General features: G+C 37.6%; 1 protein-coding gene across 1 annotated transcript; it reads right to left on the bottom strand.

The window, feature by feature from the left end:
* Window positions 1–1300: 1300 nt before the first annotated feature.
* Window positions 1301–23581, bottom strand: LOC104467977 (protein BANP-like; the record flags this gene model as incomplete). The annotated part of the gene is made up of 5 exons (XM_010081961.1): window positions 23437–23581; window positions 21923–22017; window positions 20417–20616; window positions 2206–2328; window positions 1301–1476 (listed from the first exon to the last, which is right to left on the bottom strand). Coding segments are annotated over exons 1-5 (664 nt in total), but the record flags the coding sequence as incomplete, so codon positions are not given.
* Window positions 23582–25087: the final 1506 nt, after the last annotated feature.

The following is a 25087-nucleotide window of genomic DNA, read 5'->3' as shown; positions in this document are numbered from 1 at the left end:
CACAGTTGTCTGTGCAAATCTCTGCCAAACCACCAAGTCAAAAAGGGCATTACACAACAAATACCCTCCTAACGCTAGAAACTTTTTTCCTGGCATAGCTGATGCAGAGCTGTATGAAATATTAACAGACTCCACAAAGATCATATGTATTTTCACATTAAAACACCAGCACCCTCTGCAATCCGATCATTTATTTTTGAGAGGAACTCCTCAGAGAGCCTCAGTCTCCTTTAATTCCCCGTTGAGCCAAAATTAAACACCCTTCAGGAGCAACTCTGTGCCACAACATACATGCAGGACAGAACCTAAAAGCTCTTTCTAATATGTGTATGTTGCATGAGTGCCCATAAAAGTCAAAGAATCCCAGGTTTAAAACCCTTACAACAGCGTTTTCAGAAAAAATCTTTGGTACATGAGACTTTCAGTAGAGTGATTTCTGAAGTTTTCTATGTTTTAAAGTATCTTGAATTGTTAGTCACTTCTGAAATCTCTGAACGCATTCTTAAAAAAACAATTTCAGGCTGTCTTGAATTAATTCTTACCACTAATTGTATCCTGACCTGTTCACACCCTGCATACTTATACCAGTGACTGGAGATCATGCAGAAGAAACTGAATCACTCCCGAATTAGAGTCCTTCTGTTTCAATATTAGAGATCAAAAAGGCAACACATTTACCTCCTAGGTACAGAGGTCACCTCCTAAGTGCATTCTGCTCCTTCATTTCTGTGTTCAAGACCTAAAGAATTTTCAGAAAAATCTGACACTACACGCTATCCTGTTAGGTCTGTTTTTAATACGAATTTCCTTATAAAAATCATTTACAGTTGTTAAAAATAACAATTTTACATTCATTAGAATTACACAAGTGGGCTGGTATAATAAGTTCTAGGAGGGGACGGACTAGTGTGTTTTATTTCCCAGAGAAGGCATTTAGTTTCCTGAAGCAATACTTCAGCTCGGTGACAGGACATTCTGCAGGTTGCGTGTGTTAATTCGAAGAGTTTAAGATCTAAAGCTACATTGCTATAGCAGGGCATACTTTTAAAATTTTACAGGGCATTTTAATTAGTTGTTCTGCCAGAAAAACTAGTAAAAAATGAAAAAAACCAAACCACCAAACAACCAAATGATTCATTCAGGTATTCAGATTCATTCACTCCTAGCTGATGCTTGCCGTACCGCCAAACAATTCAAGGTTGGACCCACAATATGATCTCTGAAGCTTCCAGTTGAATCTTAGTTCATTCCACCACCACATTTACTTTGCTCAAGTAGCCTTATAGTTAGATCAGCGTACCTTCAGAGTTCAGTGTAATAAGCGTGACGTTGTTCCCAATACTTTGGCTTCCTAATTGTCCACTGTTGGAAACTGAGTCGCTGGCCTCAGAGCCACTCTCTCCATCTTCATTGTGACTGTCGTCGTGCCCTGGAACTTTCACCACTATGGTGTTCTGCCTACGTCCAGGAACAGCACTACGGAAAAGAAAAGTACAAAACTTTGGGTAAACACAATCCTTGATCAGGAATAGCATCATTAAAAAGAAATTAAAAACACTAATTGACTAAATTAAATGTATTATAAAAGCATATGCCTTTAAAGAAGCCTACTCCTGTTTATAACTAAGAGCTATCCAGCAAAAAAAAAAAAATTTAGATGCACACTGTCTAAATTCACATTCATGGAAAAGTCTAGGCCCAGTCTGCAAAACAAAAAAACATTTAAACAATTTATAAAAACATTATTTAAGAACATCTTCTACCCAGAATATCCAGTTTCATTTAATTTAAAATTTGCTTTAGACAGCACAAATTCTAACAAGCCTTACTGGGCTGCTGCATATTCCTTCTTCAGCTGGTTAAATACAGGATCTTGGCATGTTCCCAAGTGATCGTGCATCCATGTGAAAAATATGCAGCTCTGGGCACTCCTTCTCTCAACTGTCAGCTGTCAACTAACATTGAACTAATCCCAGATCCTCCAAGATGTTCTCTCCCCATCAAGAGTGAAGTACCTTTAGTGCTGATACGAGGTTTCCCTAGGCAGAACTGTCAGCCTGATAAAATATTCAAGTGCCAGTCCAACGTTTTTCCCCCCACTATTACCTCAAACATGCCCCATTTTGCACTTCAAATTGCTCCAGAGACTGACACTGATCTGTCAAAGGAGGGAACGAAGGGGAGGATTCCACAACTGCTACTAACTTGCTAAGGATATTTTCCAGAGAATCCGCTGTCCTGCTCAATGGCTCTTCCTGCCCAACCATCTTGGCTACGATGGAATTCTGCCGGTCGTTGTTCAGTATTACTGTGGTTTGAGGGACAACACTGCAAGAAAAAAAAAATCAGAGAGGAAAATGGAATGTAAAGGAGCAAACCATATAAATAATACATTAACACAGTCTCATGGTTTAAATAGCCCATCTAAGGACTGACTCTAAGCCTTGCTCTTTCTCCCAGCATCGCTGTTATGTATCAAATGCTAAAGCCGGTAATCCATCGAGTTTGACATCTGTACTATTTCAAGTACTCAAATTCTTTCAGAGGACGGACGGCTTCAATGGAATTATATAAAAGTCCACAACCCCTGGCAAAGCAACAAAGAATTCATCAACTCAAGAAACACAGAAGGAAGTCTGCAAATCACAGCTCCACCAAATTCTTGTTTTGAAAAAATCTGAGAGTATTTTCAAAGATACTATGGCCAACTTCTATAGTAATGCACCATTTTTAGTAGGATAATTCCTAGGGGAAAAAAAAAAGTATTTATTGCAAAATTGGATGATGAGCTTAGTTAAAAACATGTACTGCTCTCCAGGGCTGGGGGCTTTTGGAGGGCAGGGAGACAAGAGTGGTACATGGGGTACCAGAGCTGAACAGGGACAGGCTGTGACTTTAAATAATGAGCAGACTAAACTACTTCTTGTGCACATTTCACATACAAAAAAAAAAAAATCTAAAACAAACAACAGAAAAGCATTTAGTGTGTGAGAAACCAGAAAGCTTTCTCTATCACTTACGATGACAATGTAGAAGGAAACAACTAGAGAAGCGTTCCATAGAAAAAACTCACTAAGCCTACACTATAATACCGAAAAATAGAAAGTAAATAATTGTCTCCAGCATTCAGTTTATCATTTAATTTGGTTTCAGAGATTATTACCATTATCCCTACACCATTACTCAATCTTCCAAGGCATGGTTTTGATATTTAAGACTGTTTACACTGTGCTCAAGGTAAACTTCAGGAGAGAACTTAGAAGAAAATGTGTTTTAGTGGCAAAGGTGGCTTTTTTCTTTTTCTTTGTTTCCCACAGTAAATAGTCCACTATTGTTTTTGCTGGTCCAACATCACAACACTTGTTTTTCCTAACTATATTCCTTGGTTAATTGTTGAAACACAAATTAAACAAATCTGATGACAGCAGCTCCCTGTTTATTTCATCTGTAATGGAGTGCCTGCTTGCTTGAATATTCACGTGTCTACAGAAGACCTTAAGCCCTACAATATCCATCACTAGGACCTAAGGGGAAGACAAGAAACTGTCACAAGAGTTAACAATAAATGGATCTCAACTCTGGCACAGAAAAAGGTTGACCACAGGTTTTTTGGATACAAAAAGCCCCATGGCCTAATGCCCTGCCTCCCTCTTACAGTAACTGCATCTGCTGCTAGCAACAAACGGGATTCCTCACGGACTGCCAACGATCTGTTGGATTGCAAACCTTGAGAAGCTCTGGAAGACGTTTGTCTCATCATAGACAAGTACAGAGTGTACTTCCTACAGCTTTGCATGTGTATGTGAAGTTCAAACTGTATTAAGCAATAAATGGGGGGGATTCTCTTGGGGTTTTTTAGTTGCTATCTAGAAATACAAGGGTTTATGATGCTTTCAGAGTCACTTTTTCAAAACTGTCTCCATTGTCAAGAGGAAAAAACCTGCACATTTCTTATCAAAAAAAAGTCAACTTCTATTTTCTCAATGCCAGCACTGAACATTTTAAAAAAACCACACCAAATACTTGATAAAATACCGATCCGTGGCAATGTTGGCAGTCTCCCCAGACTAGCAGCAATACGCGTTCTCATTACATTTCCCAAATTGTCCAAATAGCTTGAAGTTTTTACAGGCCAGTTTCAAATGTTCAAGAATTTTACACTTCCTTACAGACATTTTCTTTATCACCATCTTTCCTGCAATCACTCCTGAATGCCTGTTTAAAATGTCACTTACCAAAGCTTATTTTTAATGAACACTCTGCATAATTAATTTCAGCTGTAGAGATAAATGCAATAAAATTACATTTATAAAGTCCTTAGGATTTTGCTCATATTAAGTTTATATTTTAAAAAGAGTCTTAGCACTAGAAATTGGCATGAAATAAGGAAGAGGTCTGGGGAAGTCCCCCCCCGTCTTTTTTTTTTTTTTTAAATAATACTCATTCTCAAGGAAGACATCTAGAGAGTGTGCCAGATGGCATGTAGGTAATTTAAGCAAATTTAGGGTAAGGAAATACTTTTATGCAACCCACCAGCAGATTTATCCCCTCTTCAATGCATCAATAAATGTTCAAACTTGCTTACTTCAATGCATAAACTTTTTATTTTTCTTTTTTTTCAAATTTATCCCTAAAGAAACATCCATGAAAACACAGGCTCCTCTCTAAGAAATAACTTTTCAGAGTGGATTATTGACAGGAAAAATCCACCTTCACAGTTGTTTTGGGAGTAGCCACTAACTAAACACCCCCTGTTACCGACACCTATTCCCCTGGCTATGCAGTACCATGGCAAAACCAGGCACCACGTACACAAGGAAAACCTCTGCAACAAGCCACAGCTACCAAATTGTCCATCAACTGGAGATGAACTGTTCTCACGCTGTAAGGACTCCAAGAATCTATAAGGCAGTTTGGACAGAAAATCGAGTCACACAGAAAACACAGTGGTGGAGAGCAGCTGAAATAAACATTTGGAAATGTACAACCCAGCTCAACAGATCTACAACCACCAGGTAACCTTTCTGAGTGGTTCACCTGCCTGAGGAGGAACTCTACGTCAAGTTTGAAAATAACTGAATGAAGTTTCTTGTCTATTACCAGGAATCATTAGTGTTGGATAAAAGATTATTTCTGTGTTCTGTATCTACTAACACAAAGACTCCAGTAAAACTCCCTCCATTCTTTTTCAGTCTTAAAGGAGAAGGAAATTGTTGTGTTTCATTTGTAACTCCTGAAGAATGATGCTTTCAAGAGCAGTCAGCATGGGGAGGATGAGGTCACCTTGCCTTTGAAAACGTCATAAATGCAAACTACGAAGCTACAGTTCTGGCCCACGTTCTACACGGAACAAGAACAGCTACAGAATTTGCTGACACATTTTGACAATGAGGCATTACGAGGCGGAATTTTTTCAGAGTTGATGCTGTGAAACTTGAGTGGTTACTTATCTGGGAGAAAAAGAAAATAACAACTGGGAGCAATACAAAAGGGGCTGAAAAAGGAGAGTTTCACAGGATTGTCTTAGACTCCAATTTGTACACAGGAGAAACAGCTATCTGCAAGAAATGTGCTTCCTAGTAACCTTCCTCTGAGATGGTCTAGTCTCTGTTTTCAGACGTTATTTATTTTTAAAGAGACAACAATAAGAAACCTGCTGAATAGACACAAAATTTAAAAAGTAATTCTCTGTAAAGTCAAAATACTGGGCCAGTCTGACAAAATCCATCAGAAGAAATCATTAAAACTTATTACAGCCTCGTGTATCCTCACACTGGACTATTCTAAGTTCTCTTTTCAATCTGTAGATGAAGATGAACCAACTGTAATCATTACTTATGTACTAAAATACAGAAAACAAAATCCACAAAGAAGGAGGAGGAAAGCTTCTGATATTCACTTAGATCCCAAATGAAGCAATTCTTTCTATGAATGCTGCCAGTACTATACTCATGAAGAAGATGGAAAGAAAATATTAAGAGAGGTCAGGGGGAGTGCTTCAGAAACCCAGGGTTGTTGTATAGGCTTCAGTACTTTCCATTTGTATTCACATATTCCTTTTCCCATAAGCATTAGAACTTGGAGAGACTGGTTCTGCAGTTTGCCTATTCTTGGACATAACTTAGTAAAAAATTTAAAATGCATTCAACCTACAGATATTATTATATTTTGGGATTTTTTTTAAGTGCAGCTTACCAAATAGCTCTTAAATTACAAGAGAAAATATTTCTAAAAAAATAAACATACCAGATAATGATTTTCAACTGTGCATATTCGCCTCTGCCTTTTTTTTTTTTTAATATAAAAGGACGTTCTATATTTTGCATAAGAAAATTGCTGCCAAAGGTAATTTTCAGTATGGAAAACGTGTGAGTCATAGATATGATCATTAGTCTTAACAGTTGGTTTTTCATTGCCAATAACCCCTCAATCACACAGAATGCAGACAATGACATAAAAGAACTTTTGGCAATACCAGGACCATCATCTCCTTCTTGTCTCAGATGAGGTTTTCATTTAGAAAGAGAGAAAAATAAAGCAAAGGAACTGACTTTTCTATCTTCCACAAGGTAAAGATCAAAAGTTTTTCTCCCAACAGATGAAAATTACTTGTGGAAAAACTGGGACTGAAATTTTCAGACAAGGAGTTATTCTTCTTGTTTTCCTAGACACACTAATGGAATATTTATAGCAGTGCTCAACCAGCTAAAGAAGAGAAAGAAGAGAGTCCTCTGTTTAGACCATTTCTGAGCCTCCTTTGCCTACGTGAACACCAGCAAATAGGTAAATACGAGCTCAGAGACAGAGCTCAGCTTCGAGACGTTCAGCCAGCCGCGTCCATGTGAGCTGCTCTTTCCCATCCATATAATACTTCGTGGTCACTACAACGGCCACCCAGTGCGTGCTGCTTATCTGTAAGGCAGGGCTCCTGAGGATATCATTCTCATCTTCCTCGAGCGTACATGTTAGAAAGAGATGCAGAGAGCGAGATCAGGAAGGCAGGAGTTGGAGTTACTGCTGGCAGGCTGCTTGTACTAAAGGTCTCCAGCCAAACACAGCCTTAAGGAAAGCAAGTCTGGGAAAGAGAAAGACCCTGAACTTTTGTATTTTCCAGTTTACTGCTGGGGACGAACCTGAAGACTTAAATATATAGTTCATGCACGTGGGGGGCCTCGGGAAGAATATTACTGTTAGCCCTCCCATGTAGAAAATCTAAATGTTTTTCAAATTATATAGAAAAATACCATTTAGAAGTGTGGTGTTTTTCTTTTTTTTTTTCCTCTGTCTTTTTTATCTTTCACTAACACTTGTGCTCATCTGCAAGAACAGCTACTCTTTGGGAGATCTTTTCATTGCTATTTCAAAAGATAATGTTAAAATTTTCCTTCCTCTTGATGGCCAGCTGCTTCCTCTGCCTTCTGCACATACAGTTAAGACTCCCTATCCAAATAGGAATACAAAAACTACCTTATAAATTTACACTATACACAAACAAAACCACAAACTGGCAAAGCATACACAAAATTACGTTCGATTTATGCCAAAAAAAAAAAATTTACAGCTCATCTCTCCGAAGAGAGCAAACTTGTCAACAACCAAACCATTCACCAGGACAAAGAGCAGTGGGGCACCTGCTGTACAGGCACTGGAAGAGTTAAAGTGCATTCCCCTAGTCATAGCCAACCGCCAGAAAAGCAGCAGTGTGATCCATCATTCTCAGTAAGAGTTCAGTCAAAACTTATCTTTGGATTCTTTGCATCTGGAACATCACATAAGAGCAGACATTATAAAGGCAGCACTAACGACTGGGTCCTGTAAAAAGACAAGCCAAAGTACACCAGCCATCACTGGAGAGAGATTCATGGATCTGAAAACTGAGAAAGCTGTAATCGATTTATAATAAAGATAAAGCAAATGGAGCATTTATTAAAACACACTGCTAACAGTTTAAGAACATTTAACATCAAACTTTCAGCTCAAATAAGCAAGAGCCAGACATTTTCCAAGTTACAAAGTATGTCTATACGGTTTATTGTACTCAGCCTTACCTACAGTCTCCGGCTGACAATCAGAAAGACAGGAATTACTGGCTTTAAGGCTGATTTCCTCGACCAATTTTAAAAGCTGTTAAAATCTGTTGTGGATTGTTCTGCTCTGAGAAAAGCTAAACACACCTGTATAACCAAGTATTCTAATTCATAAATTACAACATCCATTTCCAACTAGTTCACCAGCTAACAGCCAGATAATGCTACAAGTGACCTAAAGAACCCATCACCTTAAAAGTCAACCTTGTTACTTCAGGGATTTTACAACACCCATATGCTTACACAAGCAACTTCACACCCTTTAAAAAAAAATCATAATAATTTATCTTATTTTGAACACAAGTGAAACTTCCTAAAAATTAAATGCACAGTGGTCTAAGCAGTTACACAAAAGCAGCAAAAACCAGTATGTCCAGGATATGTGCAAGGGACATAACTAGGTCCGAAAAATACTACAACAGAAATGACATTACTTAGTCATCTACTTTTCATAAAGGACAAGAAAAGGACAGGTGATAACTCATAATTAACAGGTTAATACAAGTCTCTTTAAAGGCAAATGTACTCATAAAAACACAAGAGCAAGGACAACTGTAAATTTCTTTCTATACTGAAAGAAAAGTTGTTATCCTTCTTTGAGCCTTAACTTCCCAAACGACTTCTAGAGAAAGAGCAGTACTGCAGCCTACTGGCGATTGTATCAAACGTGAAACGAGAAAGGCTGATCTAGAAGGGAAGGACAGTCATTTTCCATAACAAAATGCTTGACTGATCCTGAACACAGTTACTATGAATGAAATGATCTGCTGCAGCCTTAGTACTAAAACAGAAATTGCTCTGTGTTTAGAAAACACTGTGAAACAAAAATAAATACTCTGAATTGACAGTCAACACAGAAGCAAGAAAAAAAAAACCCACAAACCAAAAAAAAGAATAAAAGGAAGAAAGAGTAAGGTTGTTAGCTGATTAAAAACACAGTCATATGCTCAGTGAGACTTGTAACTATTACTAGGCAGCCTATGCTTTCTGCTGTCTACATAGTTAACACTTAAATACCTTCACAAATTTGGCCCAAGTTCAAGAATAATTTCAAGAATCTCTAAACCAAAGGAAAGTGCACTCACTAAAGAGAAGAACTCCTTCAATAACCTTCCATGCCCTGTTAGAATTAGAAAGGCTGGCAAAAGATAACACAAAGATACATCAATAATTTATCAAGGCTGGTTACAGATGTGCAGAATATTAGATTAGACTCATGAAAAGGAGATTGTTGTGGCTTAATACTTGAGCAAAATGTTACTTTTACTTAGTAAACACACCCCTAACCTCTGCCCCCATCTGTACCAGCTACATTCCAAACTGAGCAAAAAGCCCAAGTTTTCATGCAACTGCAAATGCACCAGAAATTAAAAATAACTAACATACATTTTATAACCGAAATACCAAATATCAATACTAAAATGTTCTATTTCTACAGGCAAAAAAAGAGACAAAAAAAAATTATTCACCCATAACAGAACAGTCCTCAAAACAAACAAACAAACAAACACAACAGAATTCACACAGCTCTCACAGAGCCAGTTTGTAAATAATTTTCATTATGTATCTCTGTTTTTCTTTCTTTTCATAATTACCCAAGCAGTTACGTACACACACACACATATTTTTATAGAAAGGCCAAGGATGCTGCTACTCTGAGAGCTGGTACTGAATCTTTCATTTCCATATACCCCAAAGGGATGTCAAAGAAACACCACTCTTTGCTTTTTACAAAGAACACAATTTTAAAAGTTATTAGGAGCAGATTTCCTGTCTCCACCCTTCAATATGGAACAAAGAGATTGAGCTAAAGATATGCAAAAATGTACAGTTCCACAAAAAAGAAAAGAAAAATTCAGTTTGGAAAGACACTGAGATTCCAAACAGTGTGTTTTTTACGTTTGAAAATGTATCAGTTAAATAGCATCCGCTGCCAAATAAAGCAGATGGAAGACTGGCTCTTTGCCATCTTACCAACCTTCCCGAGACCTTGCGAGATGTTCAGCTGTTTCATCCTTTCGAAGCTCTGAATCCATCTATAGCTCTTTTCCACCTGGCTTAAAGTAAAATTAGGATTCTCAAAAAAACACTGTAGGTTATTTCTTTTAAAACCATACTACTATGTATTTTTTTCCATAAGTAGCAAGACCAGTTGTTCTTGCAACTTTTAAAAATAGCGTTAATGGTACTTTAATCTGTTGTAAAGTGGGATGCAAACTATTTTGAAACACAAATGTCTGCCATTTCCAAAGGAAGATGAAAACTTGCCCCCTTTAATCACACACTGATTAGCTGCTCTCCGCTTCATTCATTTATTTTGTTGTACTCTCAGAATTAAATACCCCCAACTTAAAGGAGGAGTTTCCAGGGAGTGCTCCTAATGCTGGATTTTCAAACTCCCAAGCATTTGCAGTGACTGTAACATTCAAAAATATTTAAATTCTCAAAACTAGAATCCAGAGGAATATAAAAAAAAGCTTTTCTGCCCCCTTCTGTTTATTAAATGTTTGATAAATTACTTCATAAAATATATAGTATGCAACATACGCTTCCACAATCTGGCATACTGCTTCAAATATAGTAACATTTTTATTAGAATTATATTTTAGTGAAACTCTAATCGTTTTCATCCATTTTACAATATTCAAGAGGTAAAAACTGTCCACTTTCATTAAACATAACAATTCAATTGTTTCTTTAGGAAAAAGGAGAAGCAGGAGCCATATGAAGGCATTCACCCTGAGCCAAATTTCAAACCACGCACCCTTTAGGATGATTTCCTGAATGCGATAGCTGGCGATGCTCAGGGAACCATCGAATTAAAGGAAGTGTTCTGCTTTCCCCAGAACTCATCTAATACCACCTCATGGAGTTTGGCAAAGGGGTAGGTTAGCCCACATTTTAATACTACTCTAATTGGTTTTAAATGTTCTTAGACACTAATTACACTAGTAAATGTCCCCCTAATCTGTGCATAAAACTCAAAGCCTTTTTGATCCCTGTGCAAGCCTCTCTTTTTCATTCTCTGATACCCTTCCAATTAAAGGATGTTGATTTCTAAAATGTCTTGGCACAAGGGGTAAATTCTGCGTGCATTCGGATCTCTTGTTTCTTAGCTTACCATTACGAACAGCAATATACTGCACCACAAGGGACTTTGAACAAATGCCTTTCTGGTTTTGGTGCCGTAACTTGCACATCAGGTTTTTCTTTACAAAATGAAAACAAAAAGGATCCACTAAGGTCTGAGACGCACAAGGAAGTTCCTGTGTATTGGCTAAGTGGGAATAAACAAACTGTTTGCCCACATGTTGTTCAGAGCAAGCACAAATTACTTCCCATGTTTTAAACCTCCTAATTTAAAGGATTTCACATTTGTCATTGGCTAAAAGTAACAACGAGGAAAACTCACTGTGCAACTACCCGGCAAAGAGTAAAATATTAAGCCTCGTAACACATCTACAAGACCGAAACCTTTGTCTAAAGCTTGAAGGAAGTTTATTACCCAAGACTTTATTTTCAGTGTATATTGCTGAAAATCTTAGCTAGCATGATATTTAAGAATTCAAAATTATATCTAAAAGATTGGGTTTAGTGTTTCAAGCCGCATAGGCCCATTTTAAACACTACCGCCACAATTTTAAAAATCCAAGCCGCACATTTTGCATCTATTTCTCAGGCACAAGTTATCAGCTGCTACTTGCTAAGCTCTCATCTGAATCATTGGACTATTATAAACAATATTTCATCAGAAACCATTAACTTAAGAAAAATGGGACTTGTGAGAACGAATCAACACAGTTCAAATCTTGGTCTGTTTGAAAAGTTTTATAGATTAAGTTCCATCCCATCCACGCATGAATTATTGAACTCTCCAAAAGACAGATGAAATGTTGGTATTAAATTGTTATTTTAATTCCAGAACTGACCTCGCACTCTCAACCTAAATGCTATCTGGAAGTTATACATTGTGTCTGAATCTATACAATCCCAACAACAAATTACTAAACACTTGGCTCCTTAATATCTTAGTGCAACAATAATGGAATGCGAAATTCCAAAGAGAACACTGCTGCACCAGCTGCTTAAATCCACGATGCCATTTCTCCTTAGTCCTGTGTGAATTTTAACTCCCATAGTGAAGGGAGTACATGTAAAAATTTCACAAACCACCACATGGAATTTGGAGCACTTGCTGATGGTCTGCAACAAAAACTCCAGATGGATAACCAACAGGGCAAGCTTAATTTCACAATATCTGTGTCTCCAGCATAAACCACTGTTTGCAGCGCTGCTCCTGTACATCTTGCAGGATATAGCAAACAACGATAAAAATCACAGTCATAAGAGTTCTTAAACTATTTTCACTATAAAGTTGTATTGATCCTAGATATAACGGAACCACAGAAGTTTAATTTGTAGCAGGTACTTCTACATGAAATGCACGTTTCAATGCAGGTAAAAGAAAAGGATGTAAATCTGTATTCTTACTGCTATGCAGGACCAGAATCAAGCTCAAGATGTTGAGGCTGACAAGCTCTTGTGACAAATTAGGAGACTTTGGAAAGGATTGTTGTGTTTTTCAGGAAATCAAAGATGTCAAGTATTCTTTTCATACTGCAGCCAAAGAAACTTAACACTATGCAGCCCTGGATAAAGAAAGAGCAGCTGACAATAATTCCTTTATTTGATTAGTTCAGTTTCATAAACTGAATTTTTGAATGCAAGACAGAACAATAATCTTCAGAAAAACATGTCTACTACACCTCAAGAAGGTTTTTCATCCATCCACTAAGGTATTTCAAGCCACAACAATTCTTCCAGACTATAATACTGCTGATCACTTGCTGACATTATAAGGTGATAGCAGCTAATTTCATTCATTTAAGAAAGCCATACAAAACACACTTCACACATTCAACTTGAAAATGAGAGTGAGCAAGTGTGTGCTCATGCATGTTTATATATGAATGCATGCATTAAAAACCCCTTTATCACCTGCTTTGCCATAGGGATTTTAAAAAAAACAATGGGAGAAGAGAGGACCCAAAAGGCATGAAAAGTAGCAGCATCCTGGAGACCAATCGTTGCAAATACGAGTAGCAGTGCAAATTCTGACTCTAACCTTAGCCAAATTCCACCAGCAGTTTGTTATCAAAACATCAAATTTTGCTTATTTTTATGTGCTCTTTAAAAACCTTGAGATTCTAAACAAAATTTTAAGATTTGTAAAAAGGGGTAAAAATCTCTAAAGTCACGAGGTTTTAACTAAGATCTTTGCATTTTGTTACTACTGACTTTGTTCCCTAACTGGGACTGTACCTGAAATGAAACCAGATCACAGCCAGTTGTGCCATTTTCCTTCCACACCCAGACATAAACAGACCAGACCGGCATGAAAAAGAGCTATTCACAGGAGGGCAGCACAACCATCCTCGATTCTTCCTGAAACAAACCCATTCGTTTTAAACAGAACTCTTACTGGCTGAAGCTGCAGACGTGCCACTTGAACTGGTCATTTAATATAAATGTTTGCAAACAGAACCATTGACTGATGACAGCAAGTGACAGGGAAAGGTTCTTTATTTATTGATACCACAGGGTCCAGTCCAAAACAATGACAGAAGTTCATCTGGGTTTTTGCCAGCCGCTCCCGGACTCCAGGGTTTGCGCTAAACTCTGCCGGATGAGGCCCTGGAGAGAGGCTCTAACACAAGATATTCCGAAAGATAAATAAACCTGGCTTGCTTATAGCAAGTGACAAGAATTTCTGAAAAACTGATGAACTACAAAGCTTCTCCAAATAAAACTTTTCTAATACATTCTGATTAACATCCCCAATCGCTGACTGTATTTACAAAACATTATCTGTTCCGCTCCGCTCCCGCTCAGCCCCTAAACCACGGCTTAATTTTACATCTTTCACTGAGCTGCCAGCCAAGCTGTCTCGAGCACAGAATCTGCTTCCTGGGAAATATTTTTTCAGGCCTAACGTTCAGTGCATGAGATCAGGCTCACAGCAGGCAGAGTAATGTACCTGCAACTTGAAAATAAACCATATACCATACATCTTTCGGTTTACTATATTCCTCAATACATGCTTTGTTTCAAACAGGCCACTTTAAAAATTTTCCTTCAGATTGAGGGTCTTCAGACCTGAAGAGGGTGTATTTCCAGGGAGGGACAGTTCGCTCCTAACTTCAGTTAAAGACGGTAACGATCTCAAAGGTTTACAATGTTAGTTTATTTATCATTGAATTAAAAAAAAAAAAAAAAAAAAGAAAAGCGATAAGAACTGAAGAATTACTATTATTTTTAAAAGCCTGGATTAGCATAGTAGGATAGTTTATTATAATCTATAAAAACCCGTATGATAAAAATGCAGGAAAAATTTAAGAGCTATTCAACACCCAGTAACATGAAACCAGATTGGCCAAGGGGATTGTAACCCACCAAAAATACATATATATGTACGAAAACCAAAGTTCTAGCTATTTGGGGGTTTATACCAATTTGTTGATTGTATTTCTTTAGGTTTTGTTTCGGGTTGTTTTGTGGGTTTTTTTTCTAAAGGCTTTATACAGGAGCAACAATAGTTTTGCTAAATCTAAACAACCACCATCCTACGGTTCTTTCCACTCCACATCCCTCTGCTTTACAACTTCATTTTAAATCACCTTGGCTTTCAATTTTCATTATTTTGACTACAAAACCACTTGTAAACAATCACACACCAGAAACACAGATCTAGAACTTGGGAAACCTGGAGCCAAAAAGCTTGCCAACTGGCACACCGCAAGCAAAGTGAATGAACAAATCCTGTTCTTCAAAACCTCTTCCATCCACCCTGTTGATGAAACTAACTGGTAAGACAAACACATTAACAATCTACACCTGCAAAAATAAAGCAAGTTTGTACATCCCATCTGGTACACAACTGCATCAAGTCTTCTCTTTTGCATGTAAAATAAACTTAGTTTGTTGGGTTTTTTTTGTCTTAAGAAAAAGACAAATACCATTTTCTAAAACTACCTGATTGAACCTACCAACACCACCCCTAACTGCAGACAGGACTAGCTGAAGCAGCTCCACATTAATAATCTAACGTTTAACCCAGTAACAAGTCCTGTCCAAAGGTACCATGTTAAGTCTTTGCACAATCACTGAGTGCACTGGACTCTGCAATTCCATTTAACACTCTAGTTCCCATTAAAGACAAAAATATGCAACTCTATCTCTACCCTTGGCAATCGGTGCCCCTAATCGATTAGCCACAAATGCGTATGGTAAGGAACCAGATGTATGTGGTCTGTATTTCAACTTTACATTAACAAAAGCTCAAATAAAGTAACTGAAAAGAAAAACTCCATTTACATATGAATTTCCATATTTCATCAGAAACATTTTTATTATTAAGCATGAAGAAAATACCAATTTAAAACTTAAATCCTCTCCAAAATTAACACATTTCAAAAACCCCTCTCGGTTACATCGATTGACCCAACAAAAATTTCCAAAAGAACACAGCAGAGCTGCATAATGTAGTATTTGGAGAAAACACCCATAAAAACAAATGCTGGAGAGTTCTGTTAAACAAAAACAAATTTCTATGTTATCTGAAGCAGTCAACCTTAACCATTTGTCCTTGGGCTTACCCACTCAGAAAAATTATCAATGGAAAGACATTGACAAAAATAACACTATTTCTGGACTGAAATCTTTCAGAAGAAGTATTTTCTTTAAAGCATGGATAAAAGATTTGAGTCACACTGTCACACCGTGCCTTCATCAATTTATAAATCGCAAGCCCTGGGCACACGCTACATTTCAACTGTATCATTTGAGGCTGCCATACCGACAGGCCATCGGGCACTGCACCAATTCTCCTCTCCAAGAAACTTTCAGCAGCTACTGGAATTTTTGACCAGCATGGTACCTCATAAAGAAAAGAAATTAGAGGGTTTTAATAGCCATACTGCCAGGAAATGTTGCAGACGGAGGAAGAGAGACAATCACTTCCTGGATGGAAAAGCTGGGCTGTACTAACGCTGCGCGAAGCCGGACAAAGCTCAGAACACCGGGACAATACACGTACTCCCACTCCTCATTTATTACATTATTTTGCTACTGTTCTTGGCTTTTCTCAAGCTCCATATAGTTCAACATAACTCTGTGCAATCTAAGGATTTTTGACATCCATTCTAGTTCTGAAACCTTCTGGCAGCCTTTAAAAAACTCTATTAACACTATGTCGTTGTAGGTATTCCTCACAACCATGTATTTTTAAGCAGCAGCCACTAAACATAGAGAAAATATCAAAAAGCCGAAACACTACACCGCTCTAACAGAAAGCCAGGAAGGTCTCATCCACTACCCCACAGCAGCTACCTCCTGCAGTCCCATATGCTCCTATCATGGGAACAGCGTGGAAGATTTCCAAATCCCATAGCAGGGAATGTCACAGACCAGATAGGAAACACAAGGCTTGTCCAGGGAAAAGGCAGAGGACATAGGACAAAAACCTATATGAAACTACGCTTGTTTAGCTCTGCTTTTCATGGGATGATTTACTGAAATACAATATGCATGCATAAAACTGCTGTTTCCCCCAAAACAGTTTACATCTGACAAATTCGGAATGACTTCCTTTCAAAAGAAGTTTTCTCCTGTTAGTTTTTGCTGTAGCTTAAACTTCTTACTTGGACATCTAAAAATCAGCCTGTTGTTCCTCTGTATCTCAACTGTTCATACAAATTATTCATTGCACAGCACCGCACACCTTTCATTTTCTTCCTTATCTACCCTGCAATTAGCTAGTATATAACGAAGCACCGTAACAGCAGATCAGAGTAAATAATATGAGAAGAACTGAGAACACAATCCAGCTTCCATGAAGATGTACTTATGCAAAATACCAAGAGCAGTAGACAGTACTGTAACTTCTGAATTCAACATTTTGTAGTTTTCCAAGAAACATCAGCAAGCCTTCAAAAATCACATACCCAGAAAAGCGTGTTGGAAGATTTCCACACACATCATTCCTCGTACGTTTAATAAAGAGACAGAAAGCAAAATGAGACTCTGAGAGGCACTGCATTTCTGTCCTGGGAGCTAGTAACTGGGGTTGGTTCCTGATTTATGGCAAGTCTTCTTGAAAACTTCTGCTTCATTTCCCTAATAAGAATTTTTAAAACTTGGAAACAACAGTCTGGCATAAAAAAAGGCATGAGCTCTCCCAATAAATCAACGTTAAGTTTAATAGAAAAGACAACTTATTATTGAATATAAATCTGACAACTGTAACAAAGCCTCCAGCCTCCCTAACGCAGCTATATGGACAGATTATCACTGCATCTTCTCAGCAGCCAGCGTACAGTGCTGCACGCCACACACAATTCCACGTCGCAGTCAAGGCAGGCCATGGTGTGCAGCTGTGAATTCACCTGGTACGCTGCAACTACACGACTCCACCACACGATGACACAGAAGGAAGCTCCTCTGTCCAAGCTGTCCTTGTTTTCATCACATGGCCACCTGAGCATATTTCAAACTGACAAATCTTTGGAAATTAATTTAGTTTTTAAAGCACAAATAGCACAAAGCAATCAAACTGTGTGACTTTATAATGCACAGTTCATACACGTTACTGTGTGCACTGCTGTAAACCAAATTTTGATTATGTTAAATCTGCATCAAACTAAATTATCAGGAAAACTGTAAACAAAATTCCCTACAGAGTGGAAAAGATCAAACGCTAAGGTATTTACTGAAAAAAGAATCAGTCTGCCTTACTGGCAGTGTAGCACCATCTGGCTGACAGGATTTTGCCAACTGCAATGTTTTTGTTAGAGTGGCAAACCCAGGATTATTGTAGCAGCAGAAGGAGGAGGTTGAAGAATCTCATTCACATGCAGAATCTGAAACATCACTATCCAAAATATTAACTCTTGTTGGCAGCTAACATCTGCAACATAAGGGGAAGAGGGAACAATACAGAGAGTTGATACAATAGAACAGTCCGTGCAGGTTTTAATTGGAAATTATCAACAAGTGATAAAGATTTTTATGAATGAGAGAGAGGGGATTCAGCGAAGCACTCTATCACTGTGAAACTGACGTGCTACTAATGCCAAGTTAAACACATGCACCCCTAATTATTTTATTTTGAGTCACACAGGCTGCAGACTACTAAAAGAACAAAAAACCCTCAGTGCTTTATTGGCAAGATGCATTTGATAATGTGCAGCTTCATACCAACACTAACAAATAGCTGGGGTGGAGAATTCTACAGTCTTCAAGACTCCTATCTGAATTATGCTCAGACTGTCTGAGAAGCTGTCATGATAAATTTGTACACCCAAAAGAAAAGATTAAACACCAAGCTCACCAACGCACAGGACAGATTTCTGATGGTTACAGAGTTTAAAAAAAATAACCTCAGTTCATATGCTCAAAATAGTACAATTTACAGATGAAAGCATCCAAGGAACATTAACGGATCCCCAAAGGGGCCATCTATTTCTGAAAATGTTTCTGAAGTCTTTTGTGCACAAACCACAGTAAGAAATTCAGCTTATGCACAAGAACTTGAAGATCTCCAGTGCAATGAAAAAAAAAATACTGAAAGAAGGTTCTTTGAGAAATAATTATTGCCAAGGAGCATTTAGCAAAAACACTGGTGCAATATTCTAGTTACTTGCTGCCCTGGTTTCGGCTCTATAATCTGAGTAGTTATTCCATGTACTTTATTTCTTTTGATATAGAACTTCGCCATAATTGCCCTCTTCAAGGTATGACTGGGAAGCTTTCAAAAGCATAGGTAAATGGAGACACAGCACCTGTTCTAAGGAAAAATTAAACAGAAAAAAGGGTAAAGGAGGATGTCCAGTGGTCAGGATGTTCATCACCAGCTCAAGAACAGAGACCAACAAAGGAATTCTGCACTGGGGCCCAAAACGTTGTATTTGTACATCTAAAAAGGAAAGTCGTTCTGGAAAAGTTTGAGGACATCAGCTGTTCCTAACCGGACAGGTGACTGCTACAGCAAAAGGAGCACAGTCCTCAAATTTACACTGAAAATAAAAAGGACACTTGAACTTCTACAACAGAGATCAAGTGCACAGTGGGTTCTGTATCACGTTAGGTCAGCTCTTCCATAACTGCATGAACTCAAAGATATAATAAAATGTGATTATGACCTTGAAATAAATTTTTTCACTTAAGATGCCCATTATAAAAATAGTAACACTGAAAGTGAAAAAAAAAATACAGCAAGGAGCAAGTAGTGGCCTAGTAGAAAAAGGGTCATGGTTGTGGTGGGGTGTGTGTTTTTTTTTTTCTTGCCTGACATGGATGAGTACCACAACATAAAACAAGGAACTAATTTTTCTATAGAGCTCTAGACTAGTGCACCTGAAACACTGCACTGAGTATAACATACCAAAAATATATGCAAAATAATTTTCAGATACCGACAAAGGTCAGAGAGAGTGACGAAAAAGATCAGAAGATGGAAAAACAGGCTGATTAAGTTAGTGTTTCTTGACTAGACTGCTATGATATGTGGAAGTTGCCAATACACCTTTGTAACGGAGAATAAAAAGTAATTACTTAGAGAAGTATTAAGTTTTTTCTAGCTACAAAAACATGAATGAGGAGGAAGAAGTTGTTAGACAAAAGAGTCCTTTGATAAGCATACTTCTCTGTCTGTAATAATCTCCATGGTGGAATGACAGGAACATCAAGATTTAGGTATTTCAAACCATAGTAGACAACTCACACGTAACGGCACTGCAGGTCAAACCTGCTCTTTCAGCAAACGGATTAGATTATTTAACTGACTTTCCACCTCCAACTCCTAACCCCCAAAATAAGCACAGATGTTATTCTAGCACGAGTCTTTAGAAAACAAGCGCATAAAACAAACTCTATTGTATTTCTGGCGAATAAAAGTAAAATGAGAAGTAATTAGAACGATGATGAAGTCATTAACTCAAAACAGTCACATAAATAAAACTAAAGCAAGTCTAAAAAACCTGTCTAAAATAGCTGATGAGAGTTTTCCAGAGGATGGATGAATCAGTCTGGTTTAAGTCAAAATGAAATGTGGAAATAGTTGCAAACTGTCCATGGACCAGTGTCTCACTCTAACTCTAAGCAACATCATGAAACTGGTACAAAAATTACCTTCAAGATAAATTAATTCTACGTTCATAAACAGCATACCATGCTCTCGACAGCTACACAGAAAGCCGTGGAGCTTGATGCCAAAAAAATGGATTAACGTTATTTTAAAAAGCACATTGATGAGTAATCTGTTCTTTTCTTACCATCGTACTTTATTGCACGTCTGTGTAGCGCCAAGAGGAGAACCTGCCACCATGGGGACTTGGATGGGGCTATGCTGTTTGTTCATGACAAGATCCAACTTCTCTTCCAATGATTTACAGGTAGCCTCTAGTGCCAGCAACTTCGCCTCAATGCTATCCAACCGCAGACATATTGTCTGATTAATGGAATAGAGGAACGACTAGAAAGGGGAAAATGCAAAAGAAACTGATTTTAAAGACTCACGCATTTATCTTCAGCAACATACACAGAAGGAAGCTCCAGATAAATGTGACTGGAAAATAATTCTAAAGGAACTAGCAGTGTGCCTAGTGACAAAATTCAGCCACGTACAAAACTGATGACATCCAGGAGCATTTTAGCATTCTCAAATTCTTCCAGATCTTTATTTAGATGCCAAAAGCATCCGAGCCAAACACATTTTCACCTAAGCACTTTGTTAGTATGATTTCATACACCACAAAATCATCTAAAATGACATGCCAAAGCTTTTCACTCAATACATGTAAAAACAAAGGGATTATAAATCTATGAACGCATCCTCCTGGATAAAGTTAAATAAGATTTTTCTCCTGCACAAACAGATAAATTCAGATGATTAAAGTGGAAATTACACCAACACAAATAACCTCAGAGACAATTAATGCTGCTCACTTAAGTTTTCTCCTGAACAGCAAATCAAGAAAAGCAAATAAATAAAATCTGTTTTCCTAAGCAATTTTATTCAAAAGAAAGCATATTCTACTTGGTTTCTCTTGGGAAAAACAGGCCATTAAAGGGTAATGTTACACACATTCTCCTCTGCAAACAGCAACTGTGCCATCTTGTGGCCCTCTATTACAATTTACACACCTCATCAAGCTGGTTTCCAGTCCTGCCCCCCCAGTGCTCTTTCAATACAGAGCTTCAGTTTCTAATACCATTTAAAAAATACAGAATTACATACTATTTAATGTGTGTGGCAGTAAAATACTACTCATATACTTAAGCTCCAAGATAAAAAAAAACCTTAAAGCACACTAGTGAGAACAGCAGGGGAAGTTCTGCAAGCACAGAAAAGCCTGAGCTGCTGAGCCTGAACCAGATATGGTTTAACTGCTAGGAGAAGGTTGTTAGCTTAAAATAATAATCTAAAACATCCTGAAAATATCTACAAATTGTAATACACATACATGCTCAAGTTTATCTTGTAGGTCAACTTCAGTCACTTCATCAAAAACAGTGATGTCTGAGTCACTGGAATTAATTCTGATGACATTTTATAGCCCATATAAAATTCTTGCTACTGATTTTACACTGGAGAATTAGCCAATCATCCAGATTTTTACAGTTGTGCACAAAAATCAAAAACATTTACAAGAAGGCTATGAATAATTCCAGTATTACATGTAAACAGTTTTTTACATTCTTTTCTTTTAATATATTTCCCCAAGAAAGCTAACTTCGTTAGTATTATGAATAAAAACAGGAAAAGGCATTATCATAACCTTAATAGAGGGATCCTGGCAGTTAATTTCTATCCGCTGACGTTTCAGAGAAGGTTCTACATCACCATCTGTCACTTCATGATTCGCCAATACAGCTGTCAAGACAAATAAGTATTGCCATAGTTTATAATACAAGAGGACAAGGCTCAAATTAAAAATACATTAAATGGATAAAACAAACAAAAAAAATAAAAGGCATTTATTTAATATATTGTATGTATTCTTTTACACTTAACTGGATTTTCTCTTAAATATATGACAATGGTTTACTGCTTCCCGAAAAACATTTATCCAAATTTAAGACTTTGTTTCAAATGCACTGAGGATGTAATACTCAAGCATTACCTTGGATTTTTTTATTAGGAACTCACCACGAGGTAGCAGAGTTGCTACATTAGCACGTTAGCTTTGACAGATTCCACAGGCTTCCAAATCCTCACATTTATACAAAAACATTAAAAGTACTAATGAAGTTCTGTACAAACAGGATTATACCCACTACTCAGGGTGGTAGTGGGTTATTTTTCCGCAGTATAGATGAAAAAAATCCTGCAAGCTTGCCAAAATAAATACTTACATATGCAGACCTAAAGGTAAACGTTTAGACAAAAACAGTAACAAAAGAACTGAATTTAGACCTGGAACACCCAGCTGCTAAAAATGAAGAGGTAGAGCCCTGAACAGCATCACCTGAGATGGGAATAGGTTCGAGTTCCTTCACTTTGAGCAAAGAAAGACTCGTTTAGGGTTGACCATGCACAGGTGATAATCCTGAACACCAATCTACCAGCTGGGCTAGGACAGGCAGATCCCAGCTTCTCCTCCAACTCTTTGGGAACACTTCTTTAGTAACTTTTTTGTTCTGCACCAAAAAAAAAAAAAAAAAGCTTTTGATAGCATTTCTATTTTCCATAACTGTAGGTACTGTTCTTTTAATCACCTACATATAATGGCAGCATAGGATGAATGTCTATAGCTGATCTCGACACATTTTCGCTTAGTAGGTCAAGTTCTAAGCAAGGGATATCACAATATTTCCTTGCAGAAGTGTTTTTCAATTTCACTCTCTTTTTTAATTCATACAAAGAATTTTAATAATGCATGGGAGAAGCTATTTTACAAGTGAGACAATAATTCATAATAGATGGGTGATAGTTCTCATTTGAGGGAAAGCCTAAAACATATATTCTGTCTGGAGAAAAACAAGAGATTGCAGGAGGCCATATTTCCCCAAAGTTTTCCCCACTAGTCTAACTCTGCACAAAAAAAGCCCCAAGCAAGAAAGCCTTTAAAATAAAAGTGAAATTTTAAAATGATCTGATCTAAAGGTTATTGAAGATATACAAGTTAAGCTATTGAAAACTTGGTAGGTAGTCTCAAGAAGTGCCTCCCAGAAAAAAAATCTGCAGCACTGTTTTATACTTTTAAGAAAAGCTCAACAGCGATTTCCACCTTGTTAATGGGCAACAGTAGAAAGGCTCTTTCTCATGCCACCACTACCATCTCTACTGTACCTGGGTTATCTGGAGTCAAGTCTTCCACAGCAATCTGAACAACATCTACCAAATCCTGTTCTGACATCATTCAGAACCAGGCAGCAATATCCAGTCAAACACCACTGCAGGTCCCCAAATAGGCGATTTTACAAGTCATGCAATCCTGAAAAACAGCAGCAAGAAGAGGGTTAATACAGATACACTTGATATATCAATACTGCCTTTATTTTTTCATTCTTCCTCTATAAAAGGAGACGCAGTTCCTAACAGTGACCAACCTACAAAGTGATCATCCAGTGGTATCAACCCCTGCTCTCTTCAGCAGCCTCATCAGAGAGGAAAGGACTGAACTACCTGTGTCACCCCTACAAGTAAATCTAGACTAGGACTGAGACAAGAGCTCAAGCCTTCCTTGCTGATCCACCTTTCTGCATTTTCCCAATGGGGAAAGAAAACCTTTAGCTTCAGAGCTTTGGCAGCTCATGAGTATCAAATACAAAATAAAATGTTTTCTTTTAAATTGATTTTTTTTTGTTTCAGAAGTTTTAAGAGCATACAGGACAATTCCTAAATTACAGTTTTAATTTACAAATTATTAGTTAGCTCTTGGAAGTGATCAACACTTCAGTATTTAGTCTTAATATCGCAAAAGCCTACGAAACTCCCAAGCCACATCAGACTTGCAATAACTGCATTCTGTACGGATCTGTACGCACACAACATTCTCACATGTATGAATCTTAACAGGCCTCTAAAATCTTCATAAACATTCAGTGAGAACAGGGAGCTTCCTTGTAGCTAATTACAAGTAGACTCGAAGCAAAATTTGACTTTTTTTCTTGGCTATTGAATTTGCCTGGCTTTTCTACAGCTCAATTCTGATGAAAGTATTTTCAGAATACGGACCTGATTTTAAAGCCAAAATATTTCTCAGCTCCCTTGGAACTCTCTGTCAAGACAATTTATTAGTGTTTTAGGAGAAACCTTCAGCCTGTAAAATTGAATTAAAATCACTGGAACCATTCTATCTGTGCTTTCCCACAGTTTACAAAGGGATGGACAATGAATATCAAGAGATCAGCAGACTTTTTTGCTTTTTAACCTGAAGCAAAAAACACTAGAGAGAGAATTTGAGGTTTACCAATGGAAATGGTAAGTCATCCCTTAACACGGACACTGAATCAAATGGAACTATGGATAAAGATTTTCCTCTTCCACTTGAGCACAAGAAAGCCATTGAGCCAGGCAGGTGGAGTACAAATTTTTGAAGAGACCAACACAATCTACAGAAGAATTCTGCAACTGGTCTGAGCAAGCGCTGCGAAAGCCCATCTCAAAAGGAGGACTCCCCACGTATCAGAATTGTTTACTCAAAATACCAGCACTGCCAACACGGAGTCATTTGAAATTCTGATAATGGTGAAAAAAACTGTTGGGACAGCACAGACTGTGGCAGCACGCCCAAAAAAACTGGCAATACATTAGTGCACATGGATGCCATTTTGGCAAATTAGATTTGCCATTTCTGAGAAATCCTGGTTAGCAGCCAGGCTTAACATAATAAAACAGCTGTGCTACAGTTACTGTTTCATAATGTTACATACTGTGAGCAACATTAGGAACCCTGCCCTCAACTTGAAGAAAGACATCCACCACTCCAAATACTAAA

This window comes from Pterocles gutturalis, unplaced genomic scaffold (genome assembly GCF_000699245.1).
Source record: "Pterocles gutturalis isolate BGI_N339 unplaced genomic scaffold, ASM69924v1 scaffold7839, whole genome shotgun sequence".
NCBI classification, from domain to species: domain Eukaryota; kingdom Metazoa; phylum Chordata; class Aves; order Pterocliformes; family Pteroclidae; genus Pterocles; species Pterocles gutturalis.
Note: the sequence above shows the minus strand (reverse complement) of the source record. Positions and strands in the feature narration are given on the sequence as shown.